Genomic DNA, 12978 nt, shown 5'->3' on the forward strand with positions numbered 1-12978 from the left:
TTAAACAACAAGTAGTTTATTTAGCATACTTAATGAATCCTTGCACACAGTCATTTCCTTAGTCCTTTGATCTTTTTCAATAAATCTCTGTTCTTATGAAGGAAGTGCTCTAATTGCCCTGCTTTGTGAGGACCAGCACAGGCAACTAGAATTAACCTTCTGAAAAACAAAATAAAATTAGACTGACTTTGGAAGAGAATCCTTCAATGTCTCAGAATCCTCTGGCTCATAATAAGGTTCCAAAATGGGTTTTAACTTGATTTCTTCTGGTAGTTTTTGTGTCTCTTCTCTCCTGCTCCCATCTCTTAAAAGTGGAACCAGAGTTTTCCAGTTTTTTCCTGACACTAAAAAAGAAAGGAATGGTTATTTTTTCTCCTCCATAGTAACAAAAGAAATACGTGCATGCAGTTTATATAGAAAACTGATGAAAGGAGGATGAGAGGGCCTTGTGTTGTGTTCCCCCACCCCCACTGTTCCAAGAGTTTTTCATATTTCAGCTGGAAGCACAGTCTTAGGGTTAAACACTCAGCTGCATTCCCCCAAGCTATAGGAAGCTTTCTTTGTGGCCTCCAAAGTAGCTTGTTGGATGTCTGTCTACCATCATGCACTGTCCCAAGTCCTCAGAATTTGCACATATTATCCGCCTTATAAAAATCTAAAATTAGAATGATGAATCCATGAGACTTTTATTCTACTATAAACCACTATGTGAATAATGAACCTATTTATTCTTTTACATTTTGTATTGACTGAAAAAAATATTACATTAACTTATCTACTATCCTTAAGCGTATAAATTAACTGCCCTCTAACAATCAACCTGTACTGTTTCTATCACTAGAATCTACATCCCTGTAACTCTCACCTCTGCCAGGCTTAATAGAGTAACTGGGATTTCTTTTGAGGTCCCCAGAGTATCCAGGATCTTCATTGATTATGCCCAGATTAGTATTCCACGTGGACCAGTTCACTTCATCAACCCTGGGGAGAGAACAACAAAAACAATAACTATTCTAAGCATTAACAGACAACTCCAGGATTAGTTTGTATCACATATTGAGACGGTGCTAGTACACTGCTTGTCAGAGGAGTGCTCCAGAGGGAAAGTTCTGCTTCCCAGTACCCACTATCAGATACCTACATCTTGTTTGTCTATAAAAGATTGTTCATTTGACATACAAGCAGGTTACCTAAAGCACCATCTGTAATCATCTTGGCCATCAGGTGTGACCCCCACCAAGACTTGCTTTCCAGACCGGAACGAGCGCCTCACACAGTTCAAGTAGCTGTTTTCAATATCCAAGATTGTGATGGCTCTCTAACAGGTAAAAGAAAGCAGACCACTGAGAAGCTGCTGTTTCAGTCATGCAAATCCTGAATTCTGCCTTTATAAAAAAACAAAAAACAATCACTTATCATTTTCATCATCTTAAAAAAGGCATTGCACCCATCTCTGAAATATCATCTCTGTTAATATGGGATTTAAAGTGCTGAATTACTGCCCTGTGGTTGGAACTATGAAGTTCCCTTTCTTACCCCCAAACAAAAGCAGATATGCCTTTGTCTGAGATTCTGTAAAAAAATGGTTTATTGTCCCTTGCATAATCTCTGTCTTCATACACTGATCAGGATTTTCCATCATCAAAAGCCCAAATAATTCTGTCTAATTACAGAAGTACTTTTCTTAAATTCCGAACATGTGTGCAACACTGGGAACATCTGCTCAGAAAAAACATCAAATATACACGGAAAAGAAATCAAAATACTTTTTGAGGGGGGAACTGTTTGGGGGAATCAGAAAGAAGCTGTGGCCTGTTATGTAGATTATGTACACGTCAACTTCTACTGATTCCCTCTGAATTTTCTTATGGTTCCCCACACCCTCCTTCTTGGATAACCTCATAGAACCAATATACCTGGAGTTTCCAGATGCTCTTGCTCTCCTGTGCAATTTTGCTCACAGTTTCTCCCATCAGTGCGATAAGCATGTTGAGCAGGAGGATATATGTAAGGATGACATAGAGAACCAAAAGGATGACAAACACAGACTTGAACCTGTAGTTCTCTGTAAACTCTAGGTCTCCCATTCCAATAGTGAACTTGAAAAGCTCCAAGCAGGTATAATATAGGCTATTGTAGGATGTGCGGCCTCGTTTTGTATGGCAACATCGGGTGTATTCAGAGATATTTGCATCCTGCCCCTCATTGTCATCTTCAATTAAAGTCACCACAGCTGTTACAAAAGAGGAATACTATACAAGATGAAAATATAATTTGAAATCTTAATTCTCCTGCAAGCAATGAAAATGAGCATGAAGGTATCGGATATGACACAGTATCTTCATGGCACCTTGTCCCTAACGAAACCACTCTATAAAATATTCCCCATTACTGACACCATTTCAGATGCATTGTCTCAGTTTTGTCTACATAGAACAGGCTTTTTCCATTCAGCTTTCCTAAGCAGTTTGAGATCCAAGGGATAAAAAGCAGTATGAAGTTACTACACATAATTGTTATTCTGAAGATATTTTTGTAATAAGGTTGATTTTAATTTCTCATTGAAAATAAATATTCTAAGCCACTTGAAACATAATTTTCTGGGATTCAAGATAAAAAATAACCTCAAGTATGATATTACCTGTGGAAAATCCCAAGAGGAATACTAGATAGACAAACATGAAGCGACATAAATCTCTAAGGATCATCTGTAATGCAGAAATAGAAAATTTATATATTGCAAAAACTCAAGTATAATCTGAAACAAAAATTGGTAGAAAATATTCCTTCAGCTCAAGAAGTTCACTTGCTGTGAACGGGCCGCTCATGCATTAAACAGTTATTTATCCCACTGAGATAATCAACGTTAATAAGAAAACATTTTTCTGTCATTCAAGCAACAGTTTACACACATATGCAAGACATATGCATGACAAATAGTTTCATCTTTGAGAGTACAGACCACATTAAAACAATTGCCTCTTTCTTCTCTTCTTGGGCTAGCTGGCTACGTCATATATAGAGGTTTATTAGCCAGCTACTGCCTCTTAGCTAATTGCTCTGTTGGGTAAGATTTAAGCTATTCCTAAGGAAACTTCCAGCTGGTAGAAAGCTGTGCCACTTCATACCACATGAGTATGCACTATTCTCCGTCTACTTAAATCCACATCTATCCAACTGTTATTTTGAAGTATAATAATAAAAATAGAATGTATCAAGACTGCTATAAAACGCATGGATGAAGAGTGGGTGTTTTTTCTACGTGACTTAAAATGTGCATCTCTTCGCTCAGAAAATAAAGGCAGATTATAATAGACTGATATAGGCCTTTCCATGGAAGGCAAACATGGAAACATGATGACTTCTCTCCTGGAAATGGGGCTGTTGGCAGCAGTTTCTGATCCGACCTCTCTGCTGGCCTCACCACCCACTAACTGGACTGACCTTTGCAATCATGACAGAGTAAATGCCCATCTGCTGGAAGCCACGGGTGTAGTACAGCATGTTTGCCCAGCCCAGTGCCAAGGAGAAGACCATGGAAGCCACGTACAGTTCCTGGCCACAGAAGTACAGCACCACAGAGCTCAGGAGGAGCAAAGAGTGAACAAAGCTGAAAGACAAGCAAGGAATAGGAGAATATCTGCACATCCACTGCATACGCTGTATTGCAAGTCCACCTTGGAGATCTATTCCTAACTCTTCTGCACTACACATTCACCACACTTCTAAACACTTCATTTGCTTTACCTCCAAAGGAAGTTGCTGATGCAGATACATTTGTTCAACTGCTATTTTGTAAGTACCTATGAAATTATAGCAAAGTATCTTTAAGGGTGTAGAGGGCAAAATATGAGGAGCAGCTGAAGTCACTTGGTTCATTCAGCCTTGAGAAGAAGGGAACTAGGGGAGACCTTGTGGTAGCCTACAGCTTCCTCACGAGTGAGAGTGCAGGGGAAGGCATTGATCTCTGCTCCCTGGTGACCAGCAGTAGGACCTAAGGGAATGGCATGAAAATGCAACAGGGGAGATTCAGGCTGGATATTGTAAAAAGGTTCTTCACTGAGAGGGTGTTTGGGCACTGGAACAAACAGGCTCTCCAGGGAAGTGGTCACAGCACTGAGTCTGTTGGAGTTCAAGAAGCACTTGGACAACGCTCTCAGACATATGGTCTGATTTTTGGGTGGTCCCATGTGGAGCTAGGAGCTGGAATCTGTGATCTTTTTCACTTTGGGATATTCTATAACTGTATACCTGTTAGGAGTGGTTTAAGCTAAACATGCAGATCTCACACACTCGTGTTTCATGCTGGAATACAGTCAGACACTGGCACTTACAAAAGAACCTCACTGTAGCTGTCAACTATCAGCGTCTTCAATGATGGGCGCCTCTGCACAAAGTACTGTATCTGGAAGGGAAAAAAAATGGCATAGTGAGCAGGGAGGGCAGATAAAGACCAGGTTTGCATCCAAAGAAGGGAGTAAATATCCCATGGGAATGCATCAACTAAGTGTTGGTATCTATACCAGGGAGCTGGTTCTCATTCAGCATCGCAAAAGAATAGCTCATACAACACTGTTAAAAAATCCAGGGAGGACTCTCTTCGTAACACTACATTTCCTTTACATCTAGGGCGTCTTTTCATGACACCAACCTATTCAAGTCAGTGGTCTGAGGACCTGTGATTCACTGGATACTATCCATTGGCTGCCAAGGGAAAGAAGACTGCCTTTAAGCTAAAACAGAATCTTTAATGTAGGCTTAGCTACTTGCAAAACCCAGGCTTAAGCTTTGGCTAGGCTAATTACTCAGATGCTCATTGACTTCTTAGGACCTTCTTTTTTATACAATAGATAAAACCATACCTTAGCCTGAGGGCTTGTTAGTAACCTAACCAGGCCAAGGAAAAAGCTTTGTAGGTCTCAGCTAAAATATGAATTATCTTGTCAACCTATTTTAATGAATGCAAAAGACAGGCTTGGTTTTCACCTACACTTAACCAAAGAGCAAAAAGAAAAAGTTTCAAATATCTTACCCCTCTGAAAAAAAAATAGAGTCCTCCCAGTACACTCAAGATCTCTCCAGTCACTCGAAAATATTCCCCAGTGCTGTGACCAAATGTGAAGGGAGGCTGTGTAAGACAAAAGACAGAGATGTTCAGCAAAACTGGAAATAGGAAAGGCCTGTCCTTGCCAGCAGCTGAAAGCAACTTCATTTCTGAAGGAACAGGTTAAGCTTCTGAATGTGCTGCAGCAAGGGGCAAAGCTTGCCTGGAAAGCAAGCAGGGCCAAAATCTCCCTCCTAACTTCAGGAAAGGCAGAAAACTGACCTTATGACCTTAGGAGCACACATTGAAATGGGAGGCTGATCTGGGATAACATGCACTGTGTGGTTCCCCTGATGTGTGACAGGAGTAACATACCTTTTCTTTCTTATCCACAGGTCTGTAGTAGGCAGCTGCAGTGAGAATGATGATATGCATGGTATAGACAAAGAAGTTGAAGTAAAATAAGTGTTTGACAAACCGGTCCCACTTGTCTTGCAGCAGCCTGTTGAGGGGTTCCACCAGCAGCATCTCATGACGATTCTGAATGAAAGGATGAAGAGAATCTTGACATGACCGGTATGCACCAGTATGCTTTGAAAACAGCAAATGACACTCAACTTCAGCAAACATTCCCTCTAATACTCTTAAACATAGGAAAGAAGATTGCTGTTTTACAGCAACGACACAAAGATACACTGTGTAGAACATGGAGCTCTTCCCCAACAGTCCCCAGACTGCAAATAAAATGCCAAGGAGGTGCATACTCACTGGCGTTTCACTGCTGTAGGCAATAATCTCAAGCACTGAATTCTTCTCACAGGTGTCTATACAGGACAGGTCATAAAGCGATGAGTGGACAGGCCCATAAGCCCATTCAGTGAACTTTCTAGACAAGTGCCTGCACTCAGGGTCTTTGATCTCTCGTCTGAGGATGTAAGCGAAAATCTAATTGCAAAAGAACAATACAAACAACATTTCAAACAACATTTCAGTGCTAATGGGCTTTTAGTTCCTCAGTATCTCTGTAAGAGTGGATTGCTTTAATTTATATTAACACAATTTAACTATGCTGAAGTCAATCTGCTGGAGCACTGCAGAGATCAAAGTCTGAAGTAAACAATATTAATTTACTCACTGTATGCTAGTGGATGAAAAATATAAATGTGGAAGGAAGCCCATTTCTTTGCTTTCTACCACTTATAACTTGCCATTATCTGTTTCAACACACAAGAAAAATACAGAGATGTACATTACACATCTCTGACCTTACAGTCACACTGAATGGGGACTTCCAGTCAGTCAAAACTACAAGACCTCTAGTTCATGTAACAGCAGAAAGCCACTTTCTGTTTCCACCTGGGCTGTCTTGTATACTGCTAGCAAATATGTAATGCCAGTTGGGTAGGTGTGCATGTGCACACACACACCCCTCACAGCCTTTAAGTACTGTGCAGTTTTGCATGTTAAACTGCAGCATTAATTCCTCTTAACTGAAAGGCCCCAGCAATAAGCAATGATAAAATCTGTCCTGCATAAATGTTTTGCATGTACTCTGTATAACTTGATGCAGTGATGGGATAGCTGGACACGTTTGCTCACCTACCCCTATCTTCCCAGTTTTAGCTGCCAGAGTTAATGGAGTCAGCCCTTTCTTGTTGGTGAGTTCTTCTAGCTTCAGGATTGGATTAATTTTGGCACCGAGGATCAATATGTTATTATACATCTTGGTAACAAACTTGGTATTATCCTTAGTATTGTCTGCAATCTCCACCAGGGTATGCAGGACCATATTGCCCATGGAGTCCTCAGCGGCAATGTTGGCAGCCTGGTATGGGTTCTCAAGGAGGAATTTCACAATGCAGAGCTGGTTAGTACAGGCAGCCAGGGATAGAGGCAGCTCTCCTACAGATAAACAATGTGAATGAATGGTCAGAAACCCCACCACATGTGCAAGCCTTACTACACATCCAAAACCAAAAAGGAGACCATGTTGTTTTCAACTTTCGCTATGAGAAAAAGAGGTGAATTTCTTTATCTAAAACAGCATCAATTCTGATAGCTGTTTGAATCACATTTTCTTTGGTTTAACTGCACTACAGAAACATGGCTGCTTAGAAAAGCACCAAAACGAAGACCAGTGGAAGGTTACAACCTTTCAAAGAATATAGTGCCCAGGAAACCAAGGGATGCAGACACCAAGCTGACACTGAAAACCATTAACTACCAACTGTGTTTCATTATAATCTAAGCCTTTGGAGTAAGTGTCTTGACTAAGTGGTGGATTAAACCACTTATGACTTCTGAGCCTCCAGTCTCACATGAACAGGATTATTTAACAGTTTGCACTTGGGATAATGCTAGGATAACTCAATCAATAAAGCCCATGCTATGCTTGCTCTTACCAAAATAAAAACCAGGTTTCCCTTTGATTTTCCTGAAGAACTCCCCACAGGCTCTTGCATGAACATCTGCTCCATTCTGGACCAAGAGCTTCACCAGGTACATGTTCCTTCGCTCAATGGCAATGTGGAGTGCAGTCTGGCCTACAGAGACACTCATCAGAGAGAAATCTTAAGCATTTAATATAGAGTGAGAGCTTTCAGGCACCACAATTCATTCAGCTCCATGTAAGATGGTAGAATTGAGAGCTCGTTGGAATAAAAAAAAAAATTAGAATTAAACAAAAAATGTGGCACAGACAGCAAATGCACGTCCCCTGATTTGCTGTTAAATCACCGTCACAAAGAGTAGAATACTGCACCTGTCTAACAAAAGACTGCACTAGCATGAATTCACTGATTGTTAATCACACACTGGAACTTTTGATGCTGCATCCTCAAGCATAAGACCTCATGCAAAAGACTGTTTGAGAGCCTTGCGTTACCCTATCTTCAGTCTTATCAGCAAGAGTATTCACAGTATTCACTGCTCTCTTACCCTTGTAGTAGTTGTCAGTATACTCTGCGTTAACAAACTCTTTCAGAGTTCCAGTTTTCTTTGCAATATCCAGCAGCAAGGGAATGGTATCATTTTTCCCATCATGTAGATTCAGCATGGCTTTCAGTAAGCAGGTTTTCCCAGTTTCTGGTTCTGTAACAAACAAAATCACAGCTACATAGAAGTGACTAGAAACCCACCATCTACTTCCAGACATACAGGAATTAATTAAATTGTTATGAAAACACAAGAAAACCAATTCAGAGTTTTACAAACTTCAACTTTTCTGATTTTTCCTATAACTTTACAATCAGTGGGCTGCTCAATCAGTAGGGATGTACAGGCTATTAGAAGACCTCGTGAAGCTACTTCACACTTATCAGCAATGTTGTTTTGTGCATTGTTCTTTTTATTTTATTTTTATTATTTTTATTTTTTTTTGTCCATCTACCCTCTTCCTCCTCTCCCACTGCCCATCTCTGGAGTACTACTGGAAGAAGACAAGGGCAACTTAAGGTATGTGACACTAAGTGTTACCTTTGAATTCATCATCTGTGAGATGCTTCAAGGTCCTATTAAGATAGAGTAGCAGATCATCCAGGTCCCTTGTGTTGCCTTGGGCTACAGCATCAAAGATCCTTCTGCGGTCATAAAACTTGAAAGCTTTTTCAGAGCAGCCTGTGATGGAATCTGTAGATAGAAGCCTAACGAGGGTAAATTTCAGTTAAAGTCAGATATTTAGCAGACTTTTTATGAACTACCAGAAAACTATTTTCCTTTTGCTTGTATGAAATAGGAAGCACTTCTGATTAATATAGATGGATCTGCAAAACGTACAAAATAATGTCTGCATGCAATTGTCCTGACAAAATTGCATGTTTGCTGCTGTAAAGCTGAAAACACAACTTAAAAGATGCACTGAAGTATGACAGTCTAACTGCAGGCCTGGTTGCCAGGCAATCCTATGTTATTCTGAGTGATGTCTATTTACTGAACACCTTTGAGCATATGGTCTAAAGCTTATCACTAACTTTGGGCAAGACATCCATGGACTAAATTTTCAGAGATGCCAAGAGACAACAGCTACATGTATTATCAGTTTCAAATAAAACACTCCTTCCTTCACTAAAAATAGTGAAACTGAGAAAACAGGCATGAAAACGCAGAGTGAAAACATACTGCTCTAAGAAGCACAGACTACAACTGTCATAATATGTCCAGTACTCACCACACCTTACAACACAAACTTACTTGTGAAGTTTCCCTCTCTCCAAATTTGCGTGAAATTTGATGACAGAAGGTGCCATCAGGTGATCCATCTGGTAGAAGGAATCCATGGGAGCCATGTCCTTGTCACTATCCCCCATCACAAACCGCCCACGTCTTGCAAAGATGTTGCTTTTAGGTGGCTGCACCTTGGTGCTGAGTGAACCCTGGAGGCTGTCAGGTGTTTCCAGTGCAGAGTCCTCCCCATCTGTATGTTCATCTGTCACTTCAGATTCCTCCAGGTCAGAACTGCCAAATTTCTTCATCTTCCCAAGAATGGAAGACATGATGAACAGGCAGTCTGTGAGGAACCACAAAAACACCTCAAGTAAGCACTTTAGAGCACCATCTATTTTCTGGTTTGTGCCACCATGTATTCTCAGGAAAAATAGCAAAATAGCATAGTATAGGTGAAATACTAAAGGCTGCAGTTCAACTTGCTGTGTCCTCTGTGCTCACCTTTCAAGTTTTTTGTGTACAATCACTCTGAAAAAATAACATAATACCTTATTTACTCAATCATTCTATAAAAAAGAAATAATCTGAAGAAAAATACTCTCATTTGGAATATGATACTAAAAGTATGGAAGAACAATTACTTTATGGAAAAAGTTATAAAAACAACTTTTATAAAGAAATGGAAAAAATACGCTGGGAATACAGCCGTGTTTGATTTTCATTTTTGGTCTCATTTAAATCAATGTAGATTGAGCCAAAACTGTCAGGGAGATGGGTATGCAGAATGGAATAATGTATTTTCTACAGAAAAAGTACAATATTAGAAGCAGCAGAATGGACTTAATCCTGTCTTCCTGACAACCTACTCAAACCTGTTTCAGTTACAATTATTATTATTCCATTTATTTCTAATGTCCATTGGTAGCATCTTTGATAATTAGAACAAAACTGCATTTCCTTGTAAGTACGAATTTGCACAAGAAATAATCATTAAATTCTATGAAAAGATTCTGAAAATAAATTAAAAAAACAGTAATAAAATTTAAGAAAATATTACCTATCCTGGAAAAACACATAAACCTACCTAACTCTTGGAATCTTATGTACATCAAAGCTTGATTCAATAAATGAGGAAATATTTTTTTTAAGAATGTCTAACTGAATCACAACTTATAATAAATGCTTAAGAGTTTACGAGTAAATAGCAAGCATGCTATTCAAATATACATAGAGAACTTACAAATATCGTAAAAAAAATCCTGTCTTCCACAAAATAGTCCAGTTTCAGTAAACAACCTCTGTTCTACAGGAATTTGGTGCCAGATTCTTCCTCCTAGGTGTCTGCGCTGCAAAGACCTCAGAGCTTTCTTCTCCACTTCATTTGTCTGGAAAATTGTTCTACGTGCTGCTGATTCTTTAGAATCAAGGGAAGTTCACTAGAAGAACAGAAAATAGAGTAATAAAATCATTAAGAACAATTCTGGAACGAGAAGCATCAGTAGCTTCTATTCCCAGGAGCTTAGCAAAGCTCTTTACAAGAATCACAGCAAGTTGTTGTTGTCCCTACCACCACCATCACACTAATTGCATTTAGTAATGGATCCTCCTCTACAGATTTCCTCTTTGTAAATACACTTAAGCTTAAAAAAAGAAAAAGAAAAAACAAAAACCAAAAAACAGCAATTGTTTCTGTGGGTCACAGTTTCACTTCACTTGACAAAACTTCGTAAAATATGCCACAGCCCTTCTCTGAGATCATTTATCTTTCTGGGCACTCTTGTGTGGCTGCTGTAAAGCCCCGTGAAGTATTTTAAAGACAAGCTGATTCTGAACGGAGTAGAAGAACTCAACGACAATAGTCTTAAGGCCATTTTATCATTCCACATTCCTACTATGCTTTATTTAAATAATATATATGTAACAGAAAGCTTTTAAATATTAATGTCATTAGAAAAAGAAGTTGTATCTAATCCAGACTTGATCTAACACCATTAAAATGAAGACCTGTGTTAAATGTATCATATATATACTATCTTTCTGCCAAAGACCAGGCTTGAGAGAGAGATTTCCACAAAGTTAAGCCAATAGGCTATAGCTGTTAGGCTAGAAGAAACCACCAGACCTCTAGCTCCTGTGGTCTGGAGTTAGATATGAAATTATTGAATGAAATTATCTGGTTTATGTTTTGCAAAAGGTAACTATAGGATCATAAGAGATCTTTCTAGTCTTGCCATTTATCTATATATATAAGAATAATATATTTGCCTATTTAATAGCAAACTAATTATACCACTTAAAACACCTTATGGCATTGTACTCAAAAGAAATAAAATGCCTGTTTATTAATGCATAAGTATGGATTACCAATAAGCCAGGTCCCTGGCTGGCCCTCCTGGAACTTTGCTGCGCAGAGAATCTGCTTCAACATTATGATTAACTCCTTCACCACTTCCAAGGAACAGCTTAGTAAGAAAACCATAAAGCTCAGTGGAGGGTCTCCCGTACTCAGTTTCTAGCTTCTTCCTTGCTATTTTTGCTGAATGCTCCTTCTTTCTCTTTTCCCGTTCCTGGCATCAGCTCCTCTCAGTCTTCCCATGCTCTCGAGTACACAGTTTGGGAGCTTTCTGTCATTTTCTGAGCTTTGATGTCTCTTTCATCAGCCTCCTTGATTTCTGTTTCTTGTGAAGGTGTTACTTCCTTCTTACCAGCAGCAATTCCATTACTTTTTGCCACAGTTCTTGGAGATATCATATTCTGCCTCAGCAGGGACCTCATTTATAAGTGTGAGCTCATAAGAATGTGTGAATGCTTATCAAAACACGCCAGTAGCAAACAAGAAGGAAATTTATTCCTTTTCATGGGCCAGCATCCCATAGCTTTCCATGGTAAACAGATTTCATGCAACTTCTGTGCTCAAGAGTGCTTAATAAATAAAACCCTCTCCATTGCTGCAAACGGAAAAGCATCAGCATGGAAGCATGCTAGAGATCTTAAAGATGTCTCCAAGACTACTCTGCAGGTCAGATATATTCTTGCCTTTGCTAATAGAACCTAAAACCACGCCGTAATTGTACCAGTTTCTGGTAAACAACCAGTGAATGCATTTTCCATAAGCCTTGCATTCCAGGTATCGCCAGTCATGGTACAGGCCTACCCATTCCTTTGACCTTAGCCCACTCCAACAGACCTGAGTAGTCACAGAAATAACATTCTATGGTTTATTTTAATTGTTTTGTCGACATGCAAGCCAAGGCTGTATTCCATCTTTAACAGAGACAACGTACAACGCATGAGAACTGGCATTCATTTTGTGAAGAGCCACCAAGACCCCCAAATAAAACTGGTATCTTGGTCTGTTGCCTGTATGTATGGATACAGTGAGAAACTCTAAGGACAAGAACTCTCTAATAAAAGCATCACACTAAATTACAAAAGCTGCCCATTTCTCCTAGCCTTCCTAAACACACTTTCTACCTGGAAAATGAGCCTTACACGAAGTATCATTTTATGCAGAAGTTAATGGATTTTTCCTTGTCACTCAGTCAAATTTAATGTGATAATTATGTCTCATTTCACAAACCGGAATGACAGAGCAAGGAAATAAATGGAAGACCCTGTGCATGCCCAGGAGCAGAAACAGACATTAAATACAAGCTGTGTTTTCCATTGTAATGAGTAAGATGACACACTGAATACAACTCCAGAAAAAGTGAGGAAGTGAAAGGAAACACTGTACAGCCAAGGAAAAAAAAAAAAAAAAAAAAAAAAGGACG

The 12978-nt window shown here is 39.4% G+C and overlaps 1 protein-coding gene across 3 annotated transcripts; it reads right to left on the reverse strand.

The window, feature by feature from the left end:
* Positions 1-12978, reverse strand: TRPV1 (transient receptor potential cation channel subfamily V member 1). 3 transcript variants are annotated; one of them, XM_068655963.1, is made up of 17 exons: positions 11570-12978; positions 10446-10641; positions 9233-9548; positions 8519-8685; positions 7982-8134; positions 7447-7587; positions 6648-6946; positions 5813-5989; positions 5420-5584; positions 5033-5128; positions 4335-4405; positions 3445-3610; positions 2642-2708; positions 1917-2233; positions 1191-1318; positions 866-981; positions 1-344 (listed from the first exon to the last, which is right to left on the reverse strand). In XM_068655963.1, exons 3-17 carry the CDS (start codon positions 9532-9534, stop codon positions 178-180), a joined length of 2532 nt encoding a protein of 843 aa, XP_068512064.1. In that variant the 5' UTR covers positions 9535-9548; positions 10446-10641; positions 11570-12978; the 3' UTR covers positions 1-177. The 3 variants fall into 3 exon arrangements, 1 of the variants encoding a protein (XP_068512064.1); XR_011088960.1 differs by lacking the exon at positions 11570-12978 and having other exon boundaries at positions 312-344; positions 866-1385; positions 10446-11548; XR_011088959.1 differs by lacking the exons at positions 1-344; positions 11570-12978 and having other exon boundaries at positions 1191-1385; positions 10446-11548.

Source organism: Anas acuta, chromosome 19 (genome assembly GCF_963932015.1).
Source record: "Anas acuta chromosome 19, bAnaAcu1.1, whole genome shotgun sequence".
In the NCBI taxonomy this organism is placed as follows: Eukaryota; Metazoa; Chordata; class Aves; order Anseriformes; family Anatidae; genus Anas; species Anas acuta.

Bases quoted from the DNA above. Each gene is read 5' to 3' on its own strand.
- TRPV1 (XM_068655963.1), bottom strand. From the start codon at position 9,534: ATGTCTTCCATTCTTGGGAAGATGAAGAAATTTGGCAGTTCTGACCTG. The intron at 7,588-7,981 runs GTAAGAGAGCAG...GTGTCTCTGTAG, and splicing joins TACTGACAACTACTACAAGG to GCCAGACTGCACTCCACATT. The intron at 2,709-3,444 runs GTCAGTCCAGTT...TCTGCATTACAG, and splicing joins ACTCTGTCATGATTGCAAAG to ATGATCCTTAGAGATTTATG.